At 43.1% G+C, this 14,770-nt stretch overlaps 1 protein-coding gene across 4 annotated transcripts in view; it reads left to right on the forward strand.

Annotated features, from left to right (window-relative positions):
* The window catches only part of LOC141157210 (probable ATP-dependent RNA helicase DDX60), a 1,123,923-nt gene that overhangs the window by 847,021 nt on the left and 262,132 nt on the right, over positions 1 to 14,770 (forward strand). For all 4 annotated transcript variants that reach the window (XM_073644228.1, XM_073644203.1, XM_073644220.1 and 1 more), the window contains one exon: positions 253 to 382. In XM_073644228.1, the coding sequence (XP_073500329.1) occupies positions 253 to 382 (130 nt within the window). The remainder of the gene's footprint in view (positions 1 to 252; positions 383 to 14,770) is intronic.

Consider the following 14,770-nt stretch of genomic DNA (forward strand, 5'->3'; position numbering starts at 1 on the left):
CCCTCCTACAGTTAATTTTAATTATTACAACTTTCTCTTTTCCTACATTTCTACAGAATCACATTAAAATATATTACCCTGGATTGATCTAATCTAAATTTTATATATTATTCCATAGAACATTGTAAGATTTTTCCTTAGTCTCTATGTCTTTACATTTTTTGACTGACGGATCCTTGCCTGGAAAATTTTCTTAAGCTGCTTGTAACAATTTAGTCATATGCTAAATACTAAACCCAATATTATTAACAGAACATCAAGTAAAAATGAAGAACTGATGATCAAGAAAGCCAATTATGACAGTTTAATGAAAAAGATTGAAAAGTTTAATGAGGTGCCATCTGATTGTACTTATGCTGATGCCAAAGTTGTGGACAAAGAGGTAAGGCAGCATTCAGAGAAGAAGGGGGCATAACATTTATGGCATGATGTTCAGAAAAGGCTTTCCTGAAAACTTTAAAATATGTCTGTGTTTATGTCCACTGAACCAAAAAGCCATTCAGTTGAGTCAGGCACTAATATTGGACGAGATTTTCAGCCTTGCAATCAGTGTTCAAATTTATCCCAAAAGCTGTTTGATGAGGTTGAAGTAAGGAATCTGTATAACTTCTCCTGATCAAACATGTCAAACGTTTAATAATTATTTTATCTAGAAAAAACCCTATACTGCATTCCTACATATTTGTCAGTCATAAGCATATGCAATTTTGTTCGGATATACAAGTCATGTAGATAGCATGGTATAGTTTCTATGCAAGCAAAATCAACTGCAGGAGCCTGACTGATGTACACAGCTGGGCTGCTGATTTAACTGCTAGTATTGGTGTTCTCACTGATCCCACCAGTTTAACAGCTCATATGTCACTGTCTATAGTGACAGCGGCACATGAGTAGTTTGACAGAGGGAGATTGCTTCATCTGTCAGCCCCTCTTTCATCCTATCAGCACACCTGCAGCATGATTGCAGGGTGCTAGTAGGATGCTATGGCAACTGAAGGTATGAATAAGGCCACTGGGTCTGCCAACCACTACAGAGGACACATGATAGCTACCTGTCATAAGTAGAGCTGCATATTACTAATGCGATCATTGAATCGGATGTTCAAGTCCCTTAGGGGGATCAATAAATATTGTAAAAAAATGTTTTTAAATGTTAAATTAAAAGTAAAAACACCCTGCCCAAATTACCAGTTTTCCCAATAAAAAAAAGTCACATATTTTGCATTGACATGTCTGTAATGGTGAACATTATAGTAACACATCATTACTTACCCCTCACGATGAACGCTGCAAAAAAATAAAAACAGTTCCACAATTGCTGTTTGTATTTATCCCACATCACAATAAATGAAATAAAAAATTATCAAAAAGTTATGCATATCCCAAAATCTCTCCAATAATTTTGTTACACAAAAATAAGCCCTCATAGACCTCTATAAATGAAAAAATAATTGACAGGTTTTGTTAATTTAGACACAAAGTGATCAAGATTTATGCACCCAAAAATGGCAAAAGTTTGTTCTGCAAAAAATAACCTCTTGCTTATCTCTGTCTATGGAGGTATTAAATGGTTATGGGTCTCAGAATATAGCAAACGTCCCAAAAAATGATTTGTTTAAAAAAATATTTTTTTTGTGTGAGTAAAAAAACATGAACTACATGAATTGGATATTGTCATTACCTTATTGACCTGCAGAAAAAAGTTAATATGTACAGTGGATATAAAGACTACGTAGCCCTGTTAAAATGCTGGCTTTTTGTAGTGTAAAAAAGTAATCCCAAGAAGAATAATTTCAACTTCTTCCACCTTAAAGTTACCCATAATCTATACAGGGAAAATATATATCTTTGTACTGTATTAGCCAGTAGATAGAAAAACATTTAGATTTGAGAGTCCTCAGTGGTTGATACTAGTGATGAGCAAGCACTAAAGTGCTCGGTGCTCGGGTCAAGCAAATCGTAATGCTCGGTTGCTTGACCCGAGCAACAAGCCCAATATAAGTCAATGAAAAACTCAAGCATTTTTCCGGCGCCGCTCCCCCCCCTGAGGTCTGGAGAAGGCCTAAAAATTGGCCAAATCGATGAGAACAGTGCTGAAAAGAAATGGGAACAGGATGGGGAAGACCCCTGGAAGCATCTCTGACTCCCAGGTCACTGCTGTGAACAATGTTGTCAGAGTATTATGCCACTTTTACGGACTCACAATAAAACATAAAAGAACGATGCCAAAATGGATTTTCCTGGAAAAAATGTTACGGTACATTCTTTCCAGGGTAATGACTTGTATATAAGGCAAAATAAATAACCAAAAACAAAAATGCTCCTCCACACCTTGGGCTATGTTCACACGTAGCGTTTTTGATGTGTTTTGCACTTTTGCATTGCTTTCAACTGTGAAAAATACATTCAACAGTAAATAGATAAATAAATAAATAAATCAGTAATATTAACTAACAAGCCAGACAGAATAACTGAGGTGCAGGTCGGGGGGCACCTGGGAAATAGTGACCACAACACTATACAATTCCACATGTGCTTCAGTAGGGTGCCCAGCAAGGGAGTCACAAAAACACTGAACTTCAGGAGGGCAAAGTTTGATCAGCTAAGAGATGCCCTTCACCTTATAGACTGGGATAGTATCTTCAGTAATAGGAGCACGGATAGAAAATGGGAAATTTTCAAAACAGTCCTACATAGTCACTGTAGAAGGTACATACCTTATGGGAATAAAAGGGCTAGGAATAGGAGGAAGCCAATGTGGCTAAATAAGGAAGTCAAGAGGGCAATGAAAAACAAAAAAAGGGCTTTCGGTAAACTTAAACAAGAAGGCAGCGAGGAAGCGCTAATATCTTATAGGGAAAAAAACAAAATCTGTAAGAAACAAATAAGAATAGCAAAAGAGGAGACAGAGAGACTAATTGCCAAGGAAAGTAAAACGAATCCCAAACTGTTCTTTAACTATATAAACAGTAAAAGGATTAAAACTGATGGAGTTGGCCCATTGAAAAATAACCTGGGTAAAATCATAGAGGGACATGAGGGTAAAGCAAACCTACTCAATAGCTTCTTCTCCACTGTTTTCACAAAAGAAAACAATTTAACGGAGGAAATGCAGAGTGATAAAGTAAACCCTCCGCTAAATATCACCCACCTAACCCAGGAGGAAGTTCAGAAACGCCTAAATAATATCAAAATAGACAAGTCACCAGGCCCAGATGGCATACACCCCCGGGTACTAAAAGAATTAAGTAATGTGATAGACAGGCCGCTGTATCTTATATTCAAGCACTCTTTATGGACAGGGACTGTCCCACTAGACTGGCGCCAAGCAAATGTGGTACCAATATTCAAAAAGGGGTCTAAAAGTGACCCTGGGGACTATAGACCAGTAAGCTTAACGTCTGTTGTGGGTAAATTGTTTGAAGGATTTCTTAGAGATGCTATTGTAGAATATCTTAATGATAATAACTGTCTAACTCCATATCAACATGGATTCATGAGGGATCGCTCCTGCCAAACAAACCTGATCACCTTCTACGAGGAGGTGAGCTCACAGCTGGACCGGGGAGAGTCAGTGGATGTTGTATACCTTGACTTCTCCAAAGCGTTTGATACCGTGTCACACAAAAGGTTGGTATATAAAATGAGAATGCTTGGTCTGGGGGATGTGTGCAAGTGGGTAAATAGCTGGCTGAGTGATAGAAAGCAGAGAGTGGTTATCAATGGAGTAAGCTCAGGGTGTGTCAGGGTTACTAGCAGGGTGCCTCAAGGGTCTGTCTTGGGCCCTATATTATTTCATATATTTATTAATGATCTAGTGGAAGGGTTGCATAGTAAAATAGCAATATTTGCAGATGATACTAAAGTTTGTAAAGTAGTTAATACAGATGAGGATAGGGCACAGCTACAGGAGGATTTAGATAAATTGGGGAGTTGGGCCAAAAAATGGCAAATGGGGTTCAATGCCGATAAATGTAAGGTCATGCACATGGGAAAGAAAAACAGCAGTCACCCATACATATTAAATGGGAAACCGTTGGGGAAATCTGACATGGAGAAGGACCTGGGCGTCTTGGTTAACAGCAAATAAAATTGGAGTGCCCAGTGTCAGGCAGCAGCTGCGAAGCCAAATAGAGTCAGGGCAAGCATCAGAAGAGGAATAGGGGCATATGATGAGAACATTGTTCTTCCTCTGTATAAAGCGCTGGTAAGGCCGCACTTAGAATATTGTGCACAGTTCTGGGCTCCGGTGCTCAGGAAAGACTTGGAGCTAGAGAGGGTACAAAGGAGGGTGACTAAGGTAATAAAGGGAATGGAGGGACTAGAATACCCAGAGAGGTTGTCAAAGTTAGGCCTATTTACGTTGGAAAAGAGAAGGCTTAGGGGATACCTCATAAACATGTATAAATACATCAGGGGGCAGTACAGAGATCTCTCCCATGACCTGTTTATACCAAGGATGGTGACAAAGACGAGGGGGCACACTATGCGTCTGGAAAGGAGGTTCCTGCACCAGCATAGAAGGGGATTCTTTACGGTCAGAGCCGTGAGACTCTGGAACTCTCTGGGAGAGGAAGTGGTGATGTCCAACTCACTTAATGAGTTCAAGAGAGGCCTGGACGCCTTTCTTGAGAACAATAAAATTACATCTTATGCTTAGTGATAGTTAATTAATCCAGGGATTTAATCTGACTGCCAGATTGGAGTCGGGAAGTGAATTTTTCCTCAGTGAAGTAAATTGGCCTATACCGCATGGGTTTTTTTTGCCTTCCCCTGGATCAACACTGCGGAATAGCTGCAGTGCACAAGAAATAGGCTGAACTGGATGGACGCTTGTCTTTTTTTGGCCTTATAAACTATGTAACTATGTAACTATAACATTTTACTACCTTATCTGGCCATGTTGTGTGTGAGACATGATCAGATACATCCTGTATCATTTATGAAAGAGGGACTCTGAAGGTCATAAAGCGTATGTTTACAGGGCCGTAAGGCGGCCCTCAATATTCTTATTGTTGTTGCCATGAGCCGGCTATGCTTTGTTGTTCCGATTATTAAGGAGTGGGTTTCCTATACTGTTTTTGCGTATGCAGTGACTGCAAGGGCTGCCAAAAGTTTGAATGCACTCCAATACCCCTTTGAAGAGACATCGAGGAGGGCCTCAGTATAAAATTTTTTTCTCACTATAAAGGAGTGGGTCTCTAATACTGTTATTGCATATGCAGTGAGTGGCAGGGCTGCTACAAAATTTGTACGCACTCCAATACCCCTTTGAAGAGACGTAGAGGAGGGCGTCATTAAAAAAAAAATGTTCACATTATTAAGGAGTGGGTTTCCTACAGTGGTAATGCCCATGCAGTGACTGCAAAGGCTGCCAAAAATTTGGACACACTCCAATACCCCTTTGAAGAGACGTAGAGGAGGTCCTCATTAAAAAAAAATTCTCATTATTAAGGAGTGGATCTCCTATAGTGGTAATGCCAATGCAAAGTGCATGGGCTGAAAAACATTTACCCCGGGAGGAAGGGGGGGTATTCATGAACATACTGTATAACATACAGAATGTTAGAGGTAGGCCTCTAAAAAAATTTCCTATGGGAATCATAAACACCCTTACAAAAAAATTATGTGGGTGTTGCATGATGGTCACCCAGTTGATATGGTGGTGAAGGATGAGGAGAAGGAAAAGGAGGAGGGTGACCTAAAATAGACTAAATTAAGAAGCGTATACCCATGTCTGGATGTGAAGAGGTGCATGGGAATAGACCCCCCAAAAAAACACTGGATTTGACTTTATGTTCCGCTGCTATCATCCGGTGGTATTGCGAAGTCTGGCCCAATCCAGCCCTTGTTCACTTTGATAAGAGTCAGCCTGTCAACATTTTCAGTTGACAAGTGGAGGCACCCATCAATTATAATGCCTCCGGCGGCACTAAAAGCCTGCTCTGACAAAAAGCTTGAGGCAGGGCAGGCCAGGACCTCCAAGGTGTAGAGAGACAGTTCATGCCACGTGTCCAGCTTGAATACCCAATAGTTATAAGGCACAGAGGATGTTGATACAGTCAGCAAGGTACTCCTTTAGCATCTTCCAAAACTTTTCCTTCCTTGTCAGAGTACCCAGAGCATCAGGGTCTGAGTGCTGGGAGGGTCTGAGAAAATTGTCTCACACCTTTGACAGTGTTCCCCTGCCTCTGCTGCATCGTATTTGTGTCTCCCTTGCCTGTACTCCTTGATTGTCCAACAATCTGTGACCTCTGCCACCAGCATTTTCAGATGGTAATTTTTTTAATAATTCCTCAACAAGGGCCTTCTGGTACTGCAACATTTTATTAGACCTCTCAGCCATGGGAAGGAGAGATAGAAATTTCTCCTTGTAGCGTGGGTCTAGAAGCGTTACCAACCAGTAATTATTGTTGCCCAAAATGTGTACAATGAGAGGGTCACGGGAAAGGCAGCAGAACATAAAGTCAGTCACATGTGCCAGACTGCCAACAGCCAAGACTTCTCTGTCCTGACCCAGAGCACGACTTTCCATGCTCTCCTCCTCCTGGTACTCCTTCTCATTCTCCCTCTCCTCAGGCCATCCATGCTGAACAAATGGTATGACTGTTGTGTGGATAGTACCATCTGTAGCGCAGGAAAACAGCTCCTGTTCCTCTTAATCCTCTTTCTTCTCCTCCTCATTATCACCCAATCTGCATTGAGATGAGATGAGGCTGGGCTGTGTGGTATCACCCTGTATAGTTCCTTGCTCCATCTCATTGTGCTCCGCCTGCAATGCCTCCTCTGTAATTGTGAGCAGCAAGCATTTCAGTAGACAGAGAAGTGGGATGTTGATGCTAATTATGGCGTCATTGCCGCTCATCATCTCGATGGAGTCCTCAAAGTTTTGGAGGGCGGCACAGATGTCAGACATCCATGCCCACTCATTAGCTCTTATGCGTGGAGGCTGACCTGAATACCAACGGGCGTATTGTAGCTGGTACTCAACAAGTGCCCTCTGCTGCTCACAAATCCTCCCCAACATATGCAACGTTGAGTTCCAATGCATGGTGACATCGCACACCAGTCGGTGAGTTGGAAGGTGCAAGTGCTGATGAAGCACGGCAAGGGCGGCGGAAGCTGCAGGTGACTTTCGGAAATGGGCACGCACATGGTTTACTTTCACAAGCAGCTCAGGCAGATCCGGGTAGGTTTTGAAAAAACGCTGAACCACTAGTTTGAGCACATGGGCCAGGCATGGTACATGTACGAGCTTGCCTGGCCTCAGAGCCGCCAACAGGTTCCAACCATTGTCAGAGCCGCCTTGCTGTAGGTTCAGCGATGACAGCCACAGATCTGCCTGCTCTGTTACCGCTGTCAACAACTCTGAAGCGGTGTGTGGTTTGTCCCCTAAGCATATTAGCTTCAACACAGCCTGTTGCCACTTGACCGAGGCAGTGCTGCAGTGCTTCCGACTTCTGTAGTCATTTTGGAGATGGAGGCTGAAGAAGAAGAGGAGGTGCAGAGGCTGTAGAATGTGGGGGCAACCCTGATTGACCCAGGGCCCACAAACCTCGGCACCGGGAGGACGAGTTCCGTCCCAGGGTCCGACTGGGTCACGGCTTCCACTATATTAACCCAGTATGCCGTCAGCGAGATGTACCGTCCCTAGTCACAAGCACTTGTCCACGTGTCTGTGGTTAGGTGGACATTCCCAGTAACTGCATTGTTGAGGGCACGGGTAATGTTCTGGGACACATGCTTGTGTAAGGCGGGGACAGCACACCGGGAGAAATAGTGGCGGTTGGGGACCGAGTACCGAGGGTCAGTCGCCACCATGAGGTTGCGGAAAGATTCTGTCTCCAGGAGACTAAAAGGCAACATTTCGAGTGCAAGCATTCAATAAATGTGGCAGTTTAGTGATGTTGCCTGTGGGTGGTTGGCTTTGTATTTACCCTTGCGTTCAAAGGACTCAGGTACAGACAACTGAACTCTGCGCTGTGACATGGATGTGGTTTCTGATAGTGGTGGTTGCAAGTGTGCAACGACAGGTGCAGGGCGGGAGGCATCTTCGCCTGTCCCATGGAGAGGGGATTGGCGTGCAAGCACAACAGCAGAACAGGCAGTGGTGTCACCCGCAGATGCTGTTTCTGGACCCTGGCATTCGTCCCAACTAGTCAGGTGCTTTGCTGTCATGTGCCTGCCTGAGCATGCTGGTGGTGGTCAGGGTGGTAGTTTTTCTGCTCCTGCTGATGCTGGCATGGCAGATGTTTCAAATGGCCTTTTGGGGGTTATCTGGACAGTCTTTAAAAAAGCGCCAGACTCTGGAAGACCTTACAGTTGGACTGGCAACTTCCCTCGTGTTGGTGTTCCGGGGTACATTTGCCCGCCTTGTCTGTGACCACCCTACTGCTTGTTCGTTCCTGTTGTGGTTCTACACCTCCCTCGCCCTCAGTGCTGCTGTCCTCGCTATGCATGTCACCTTGCCAGGTTGGGTCAGTGACTTCATCGTCCACCACCTTGTCTTCCACGTACGCACCCTGGGCCTCTTCCTGACTCGCTGGCAATTGTGTCTCATCATCATCATCCACCTCTTGTGAAATTAATTGCACTTTCCCACCGTTGCCTTCGTGTGACCTTGGTTGCTCAAATATTTGGGCATCGCTACATGCGATCTCCTCTTGCCCCGCTTGAAGTGGGCCAAGCGAGAGTCCTAAATCTATAAATGGAAAAGTGAACAGCTCTTCGGATTGTCCAAGTGTGGGATCACTTGGCTCTGGGCACTCGACATGGTGGGAGGAATGAGGATCATGGTGAAGAATATGTGGTCCAGACTCACGGCTACTGAGACTGGACCGTGTGGAAGACAGGCTCGTGGTGGTGGCAAAATGACTGGAAGCATTATCTGCTGTCCAACTACCAACCTTTTCACACTGCTCTGGCTTCAATAGTGGTATTTTCCACTGCCCCCTACAAAGTGGGACAGGAAGATAGGGCAACATGATGTGGGTGCTTGTTGTGCTCCCTTAGCAGGCACAATTTCAGCTTGCCCATGGCCCCGGCCTCTGCATGCACCATCACCATCACGTCCACTTCCCCGTCCCTTGCCACGCGCCTTGCCAATTTCAAATGGAGTATAATATTTGGCACGCTCCCCAAAATGTCACGATTATTATGGTAGTAATATCGGATCACGTCTGATGACCACGGTTTTAGGCAGTGGCCTGGTAGTATGGTATTGGTCAGCGACCAAGTGTGAATAGGTTGAACAACACACAACTGGCAGACTTTGAATGGAGTGTAATATTTGGCACGCTCACAAAAATGTCACGATTATTATGTCAGTAATATCGGATCACGTCTGATGATGGACAAGTTTCTCTGCTTTCACAATACAGCAATGTGAATAAAATCAAACAAATCTGGCTGTATTCTGCTAACAAGCAAGCAGTTAAAATGGTGTATTATATTGCTTTTTAAGCAAATAATCAGGATTAAGAGCAAAAAGAATATTAGCCCTCTAGGGCTATGGATATCTGTAAAAGCAGCAGACAGAATGTGCAAGGGACCCTATTCTGCTCTATACACTCTCCACAAACTCTGCCTGCCTAACTCCTGCTATCACCAGGATTACTGTATTTTTCAGACTATGAGACGCACTGGACCATAAGACGCACCTAGGTTTTTGAGGAGGAAAATAGAAAAAAAATTGAAGCAAAAAATGTGGCCACGATGCACCGTTAAGAGGGAGGGGGTCTGCTACTGACACTGGTATAGGGGTAATGTCCCCAAATTCTGTTAATCTCCCCCATCCTGGTATATATGCCCCCCTTCCTATTATATGTGGCCCCCATCCCCATCCTGGTATGCATGGCACCCCTCATCCCCATCCTAGTATGCTTGGCACCCCTCCATCCTGGTATGCATGGCACCACTCCATCCTGGTATGCATGGCACCCCTCATCCTTATCATGGTATGCATGACACCCTTCATCCCTATCCTGGGATGCATGGCACAGCAATCCCCATCCTGGTATGCATGGCACCCCTCATCCTTATCCTGGTATGCATGGCACCCCTCATCCCTATCCTGGTATGCATGGCACAGCAATCCCTATCCTGGTATGCATGGCAACCCTCATCCCTATCCTGGCATACATGGCACCCCTCATCCTTATCCTGGTATGAATGGCCCCCTCATCCTTATCCTGGCATGTATGGCCCCCTCATCCTTATCTTGGTATGCATGGCCCCCTCATCCTTATCCTGGTATGTATGGCACCCCTCATCCCTATTCTGGCATGCATGGCACCCCTCATCCTTATCCTGGTATGCATGGCCCCCTCATCCTTATGCTGGTATGCATTGCTTCCTCATCCTTATCCTGGTATGCATGGCACCCCTCATCCCTATCCTGGTATGCATGGCACCCCTCATCCCTATCCACGTATGCATGCCACCCCTCATAATAATAATAATAATAATTTTATGTTTATCCTTATCCTGGTATGCATGGCCCCCTCATCCTTATCCTGGTATGCATGGCCCCTCTCATCCTTGTCCTGGTATGCATGCCACCCCTCATCCCTATCCAGGTATGCATGCCACCCCTCATCCTTATCCAGGTATGCATGCCACCCTGCATCCTTATCCAGGTATGCATGCCACCCCGCATCCTTATCCAGGCATGCATGGCCCCCTCATCCTTATCCCAGTATGCATGGCCCCCTCATCCTTATCCCGGTATGCATGGCCCCCTTATCCTTATCCTGGTATGCATGGCCCCCTCATCCTTATCCTGGTATGCATGGCCCCCTCTTCCTTATCCTGGTATGCATGGCCTCCCCTAATCCCCATCATGCTGCACATAAAAAAATAAACACTCTTACTCACCTTCTTTTTCTCTCCTCCAGCGCTGCGTCCTGTCTGCCCGCACTGATCTCGCCATGTGAGCCGCGCATGACATCACTGCCATGCACGGCTCACAAGGTGAGATCAGCTGCTGGAAAAGTCACTGCCCCCCATGCTGGGACTGTGTGCGTGGGGAGCAGTGACTTCATGCTCTTTAATAGTCGTCATACAGTGTAGCCGCAGCGCGGCTCCTGCTGCTCCCGGGGGATCGCGTGTGCCCGCTATTAAAGAGCATGAATATTCACCCCCTGGAGAGGGGCTGAATATTCATGCCCTTTAATAGCAGGAACACGAGATCGCCCGGAAGCAGCAAGAGCCGCGCTGCGGCTACACTGTGTGGAGGCTATTAAGGAGAATTAATATTCACTACTCCCCATTCCCATAGGCCTGGGAAGCAGTGAATATTCATTTTCTTTAGCAACGAGGACTGCTTCAGGCAGCTGCTGTCTCCTGTGCCCCGCTCCTCCACCGCTACCACTCCTCCCACACCCCACACTGTGTATATATATATATATATATCCTCCCAACATTCGGACTGTAAGACCCACCCCCCATTTTCCTCCAAAATTTTGGAGGAAAAAAGTGCTTCTTATAGTCCAAAAAATACGGTAATATCTGCAGCAGAATTAGTCCTTAGAAGGACTGTTAGTTCAGATGTGTGTGTATATATATATATATATATATATATATATATATATATATGTATATATGTATAGTACAGACCAAAAGTTTGGACACACCTTCCCATTTAAGGATTTTTCTGTATTTTCATGACTATGAAAATTGTACATTCACACTGAAGGCATCAAAACTATGAATTAACACATGTGGAATTATATACTTAACAAAAAAGTGTGAAACAACTGAAAATATGTCTTATATTCTAGGTTCTTCAAAGTAGCCACCTTTTGCTTTGATGACTGCTTTGCACACTCTTAGCATTCTCTTGATGAGCTTCAAGAGGTAGTCATCGGAAATGTATAGAAATCCATTGAGAAACTGAAATCATTTTGAGGGTGAAATAAAAAAATCATAAAACTAAAGCAATATGGTTGCATAAAAGTGAACAACCTCTTTTAATTGGGGCTCTGGTTGTGTTCATAATTTGTTGGTCATATTTAATGTCTGCCAACAGTTTTTTGCTATGTAATCTGAGAGCAGCATGATATAGTAGCTGAGACCCTGTAGAATGATGAAGGCAGTATTATGCTTTGGGGCTGTTTTTCTGTAGCTAGAACTGGGGCTTTAGTGAAGTTGGATGGAATTATGAACAGTTCTAAATATCAGTCAATTTTGCAACAAAACATTCAGATCTTCTGTTAAAAAGATGAAAATGAAGAGGAATTTCACCTTTCAGCACAACAATGACCCTAAGCGTACCTCCAAATCAACAAAAGAATGGTCTGGACAGAAAAAGATTACAGTTTTGCAATGACACAGCCAGAGCCCACACCTGTCATAAATTCAATGGGTACTTCAACAAAGTATTAGTTTAAGGGTTTGCATATTTATGCAATCACATTATTTTAATTCATTATTTTTATTTTTCCACTTGTAAAGATTTCAGTTTATTGTTAATTGAACTGTACAGATTATGGGTAACATTAAAGGTATAAAAAGTTCTGAAGTGATTCTTCTTGATAAGATTTTTTTTACATGGCAAAGACCTGCCATTTAAACAGCGGTGAAAACATTTTTAAATCTACTGTAAAGTAACCACTTAACGACCTATGACGTATAGCTACATCATAGGTTACCTCCCCCTTTTTCATCAGCTGACAATTTGCCCTCAACATCCGCAGGTGGAATTGTGACCCACCCGTGTCTCGTAATATGTTAAATGTTAAGATAAAAGCATTTTATTAATACCATTTTGGCGTAGATACAAACAACAGTTCAGCGCGCAAAAAAATAAGCCCTCACCCAGCCCCAGATCCCAAAAACTGGAGACGATACGGGTCTCGAAAAATGGTGTGATTTTTTTTTTTTTACTATTTTTTTTTTTCATCACATAAATAAAAAAGAACCTATACATATTTTAATATCTACAAACTTGTAATGACCTGGAGAATCATAATAGCAGTTTCAGCATTTGGTGAGCATGGTAAAAAAAAAAAAAAAACAATTGTGGAATTCCACTTTTTTTACAATTTCACCGCACTTGGAATTTTTTCCTGTTTTCCAGTACACTATATTGTAAAATCAATGGTGTTGTTCAAAAGTACAACTTGTCCTGAAAAAATCCCTCACATGACCATATTGGCGGAATAATAAAAAAGTTATGGCTCTGTGAAGTAGGGTAGCAAAAAGCAAAAATGTAAAAACGGAAAAACCCAAGGTGTTAAAGGGGTTAAAGTGAATAATAAACAATGTTTAAATAAAGTAAAAAAAAAATCCTGAATTGCTGTTTCTTTTGTACTGCGACACGAAAACTAATGATTTCTTTTGAACAGTGTATTATTGTATAAAATAGTAAAACATAAATATGACTATATAAGTTGGGATTTCCATAATTGTACTGACTTAAAAAACACTTTAACTCCGATCAGGGCTGAACTGGGACTTAAATTCAGTCCTGGCATGTGAAAGCACACAGGTCCATGCTGCCCCCCACCTCACCTTCTCCTGAGGGAAATCAAGATTTTTTCAAGACCAATATTAGCAGTAATACTGTTATATAAGATTAAATGATATTGTTATGCCAAGACTACACAACACTACCACATAGTGCCACAATAATGCCATCACACTAATCAATAAAAAGGCTGTACACCCTGAGTAAGTTTTCGGCAAGTAGTAGTGCAGCCTGCTGAATCTTAAAGAGGTTGTCCACTACTATAGAACATGCCCCCCATCGATGTAAACGGTGGAAATGCGATTTTTAGTAAATACCTTACACTGTCAGTCTTGCCTTTGAGTGGCGCTATCCCTGACTGCTCACAAGCTTTACGTGTCCCCAGCCGCAGCCGGCTCCAACATTCGCTGATGCCACGTCAAGTTCAGGCTGCAGCCGGGCGTGACCAAGTGACGCGCTCCCCGCTGATTGATGGGCTGTGGGTGGGGCTTCACCACACATCACAGCCCAGCATCCACCGCGCGCTTTCCCAATGAATGCGGGAGAGAGGAAGCGGGCGGTTGATGCTGGGCCAATATTGCTTTACAAGTTAATAGCAAAAGGTACTTTGTTAATATTTTTTGATCAAAAAGAACAGAAGTCATCTAACCTCTTCAAAGTGTACCTTTTATATGGATGGTTCCTATCACTAATATCTCAAGTTTCTATGTGTCAAGCCATTCCTCATCTGAAGTGGGGAAATGAAATGAGGTATAGCTAATTAATAAAACCAAGTTTGGGAAACTTGTGGATAAGGGTACTGAGCCTTGGAGGGGGCCAAACATCCCAATATATATATTACATAAAAGTAAAATTAAAAAAAAGGACCCGCACACATTTAGCATTAAATAAATGTACAAGTAAACAAATACACTGTGTGGCCAATATAAAAAGATATACATACACTATGCGTGGTTGGATGGCTTTTGCACTTTTTGATCAAATATGTTAACCAAGTACATTACATTTTTCACCTTCATAGCAATTATTGGTGTTTATTTATTCATTAATTGCAGTGTGCTGACGCATAATGTATGTTTATGTTTGTATATTGGGCACAGCGTATTTGTTTACCTGTACATTGATTTAGAACTAAAGGTATGTGGGTTTTTTTATTTTGCTTTTATGTAGTATATAGTGATGAGTGAACTGGCTTGCCACTACTCGGTACTCACCCGAGCATCACTGTGCTCAACAAGCTCGGCGCCCGGTGAGTATTTCCGGGTTGCTCTTGTGGGTTCCCTGCCCTGCATGTTTGGCGCT

Source organism: Phyllobates terribilis, unplaced genomic scaffold (genome assembly GCF_046119375.1).
Source record: "Phyllobates terribilis strain yellow unplaced genomic scaffold, ASM4611937v1 Scaffold_1__5_contigs__length_1240528914, whole genome shotgun sequence".
Taxonomy (NCBI): domain Eukaryota; kingdom Metazoa; phylum Chordata; class Amphibia; order Anura; family Dendrobatidae; genus Phyllobates; species Phyllobates terribilis.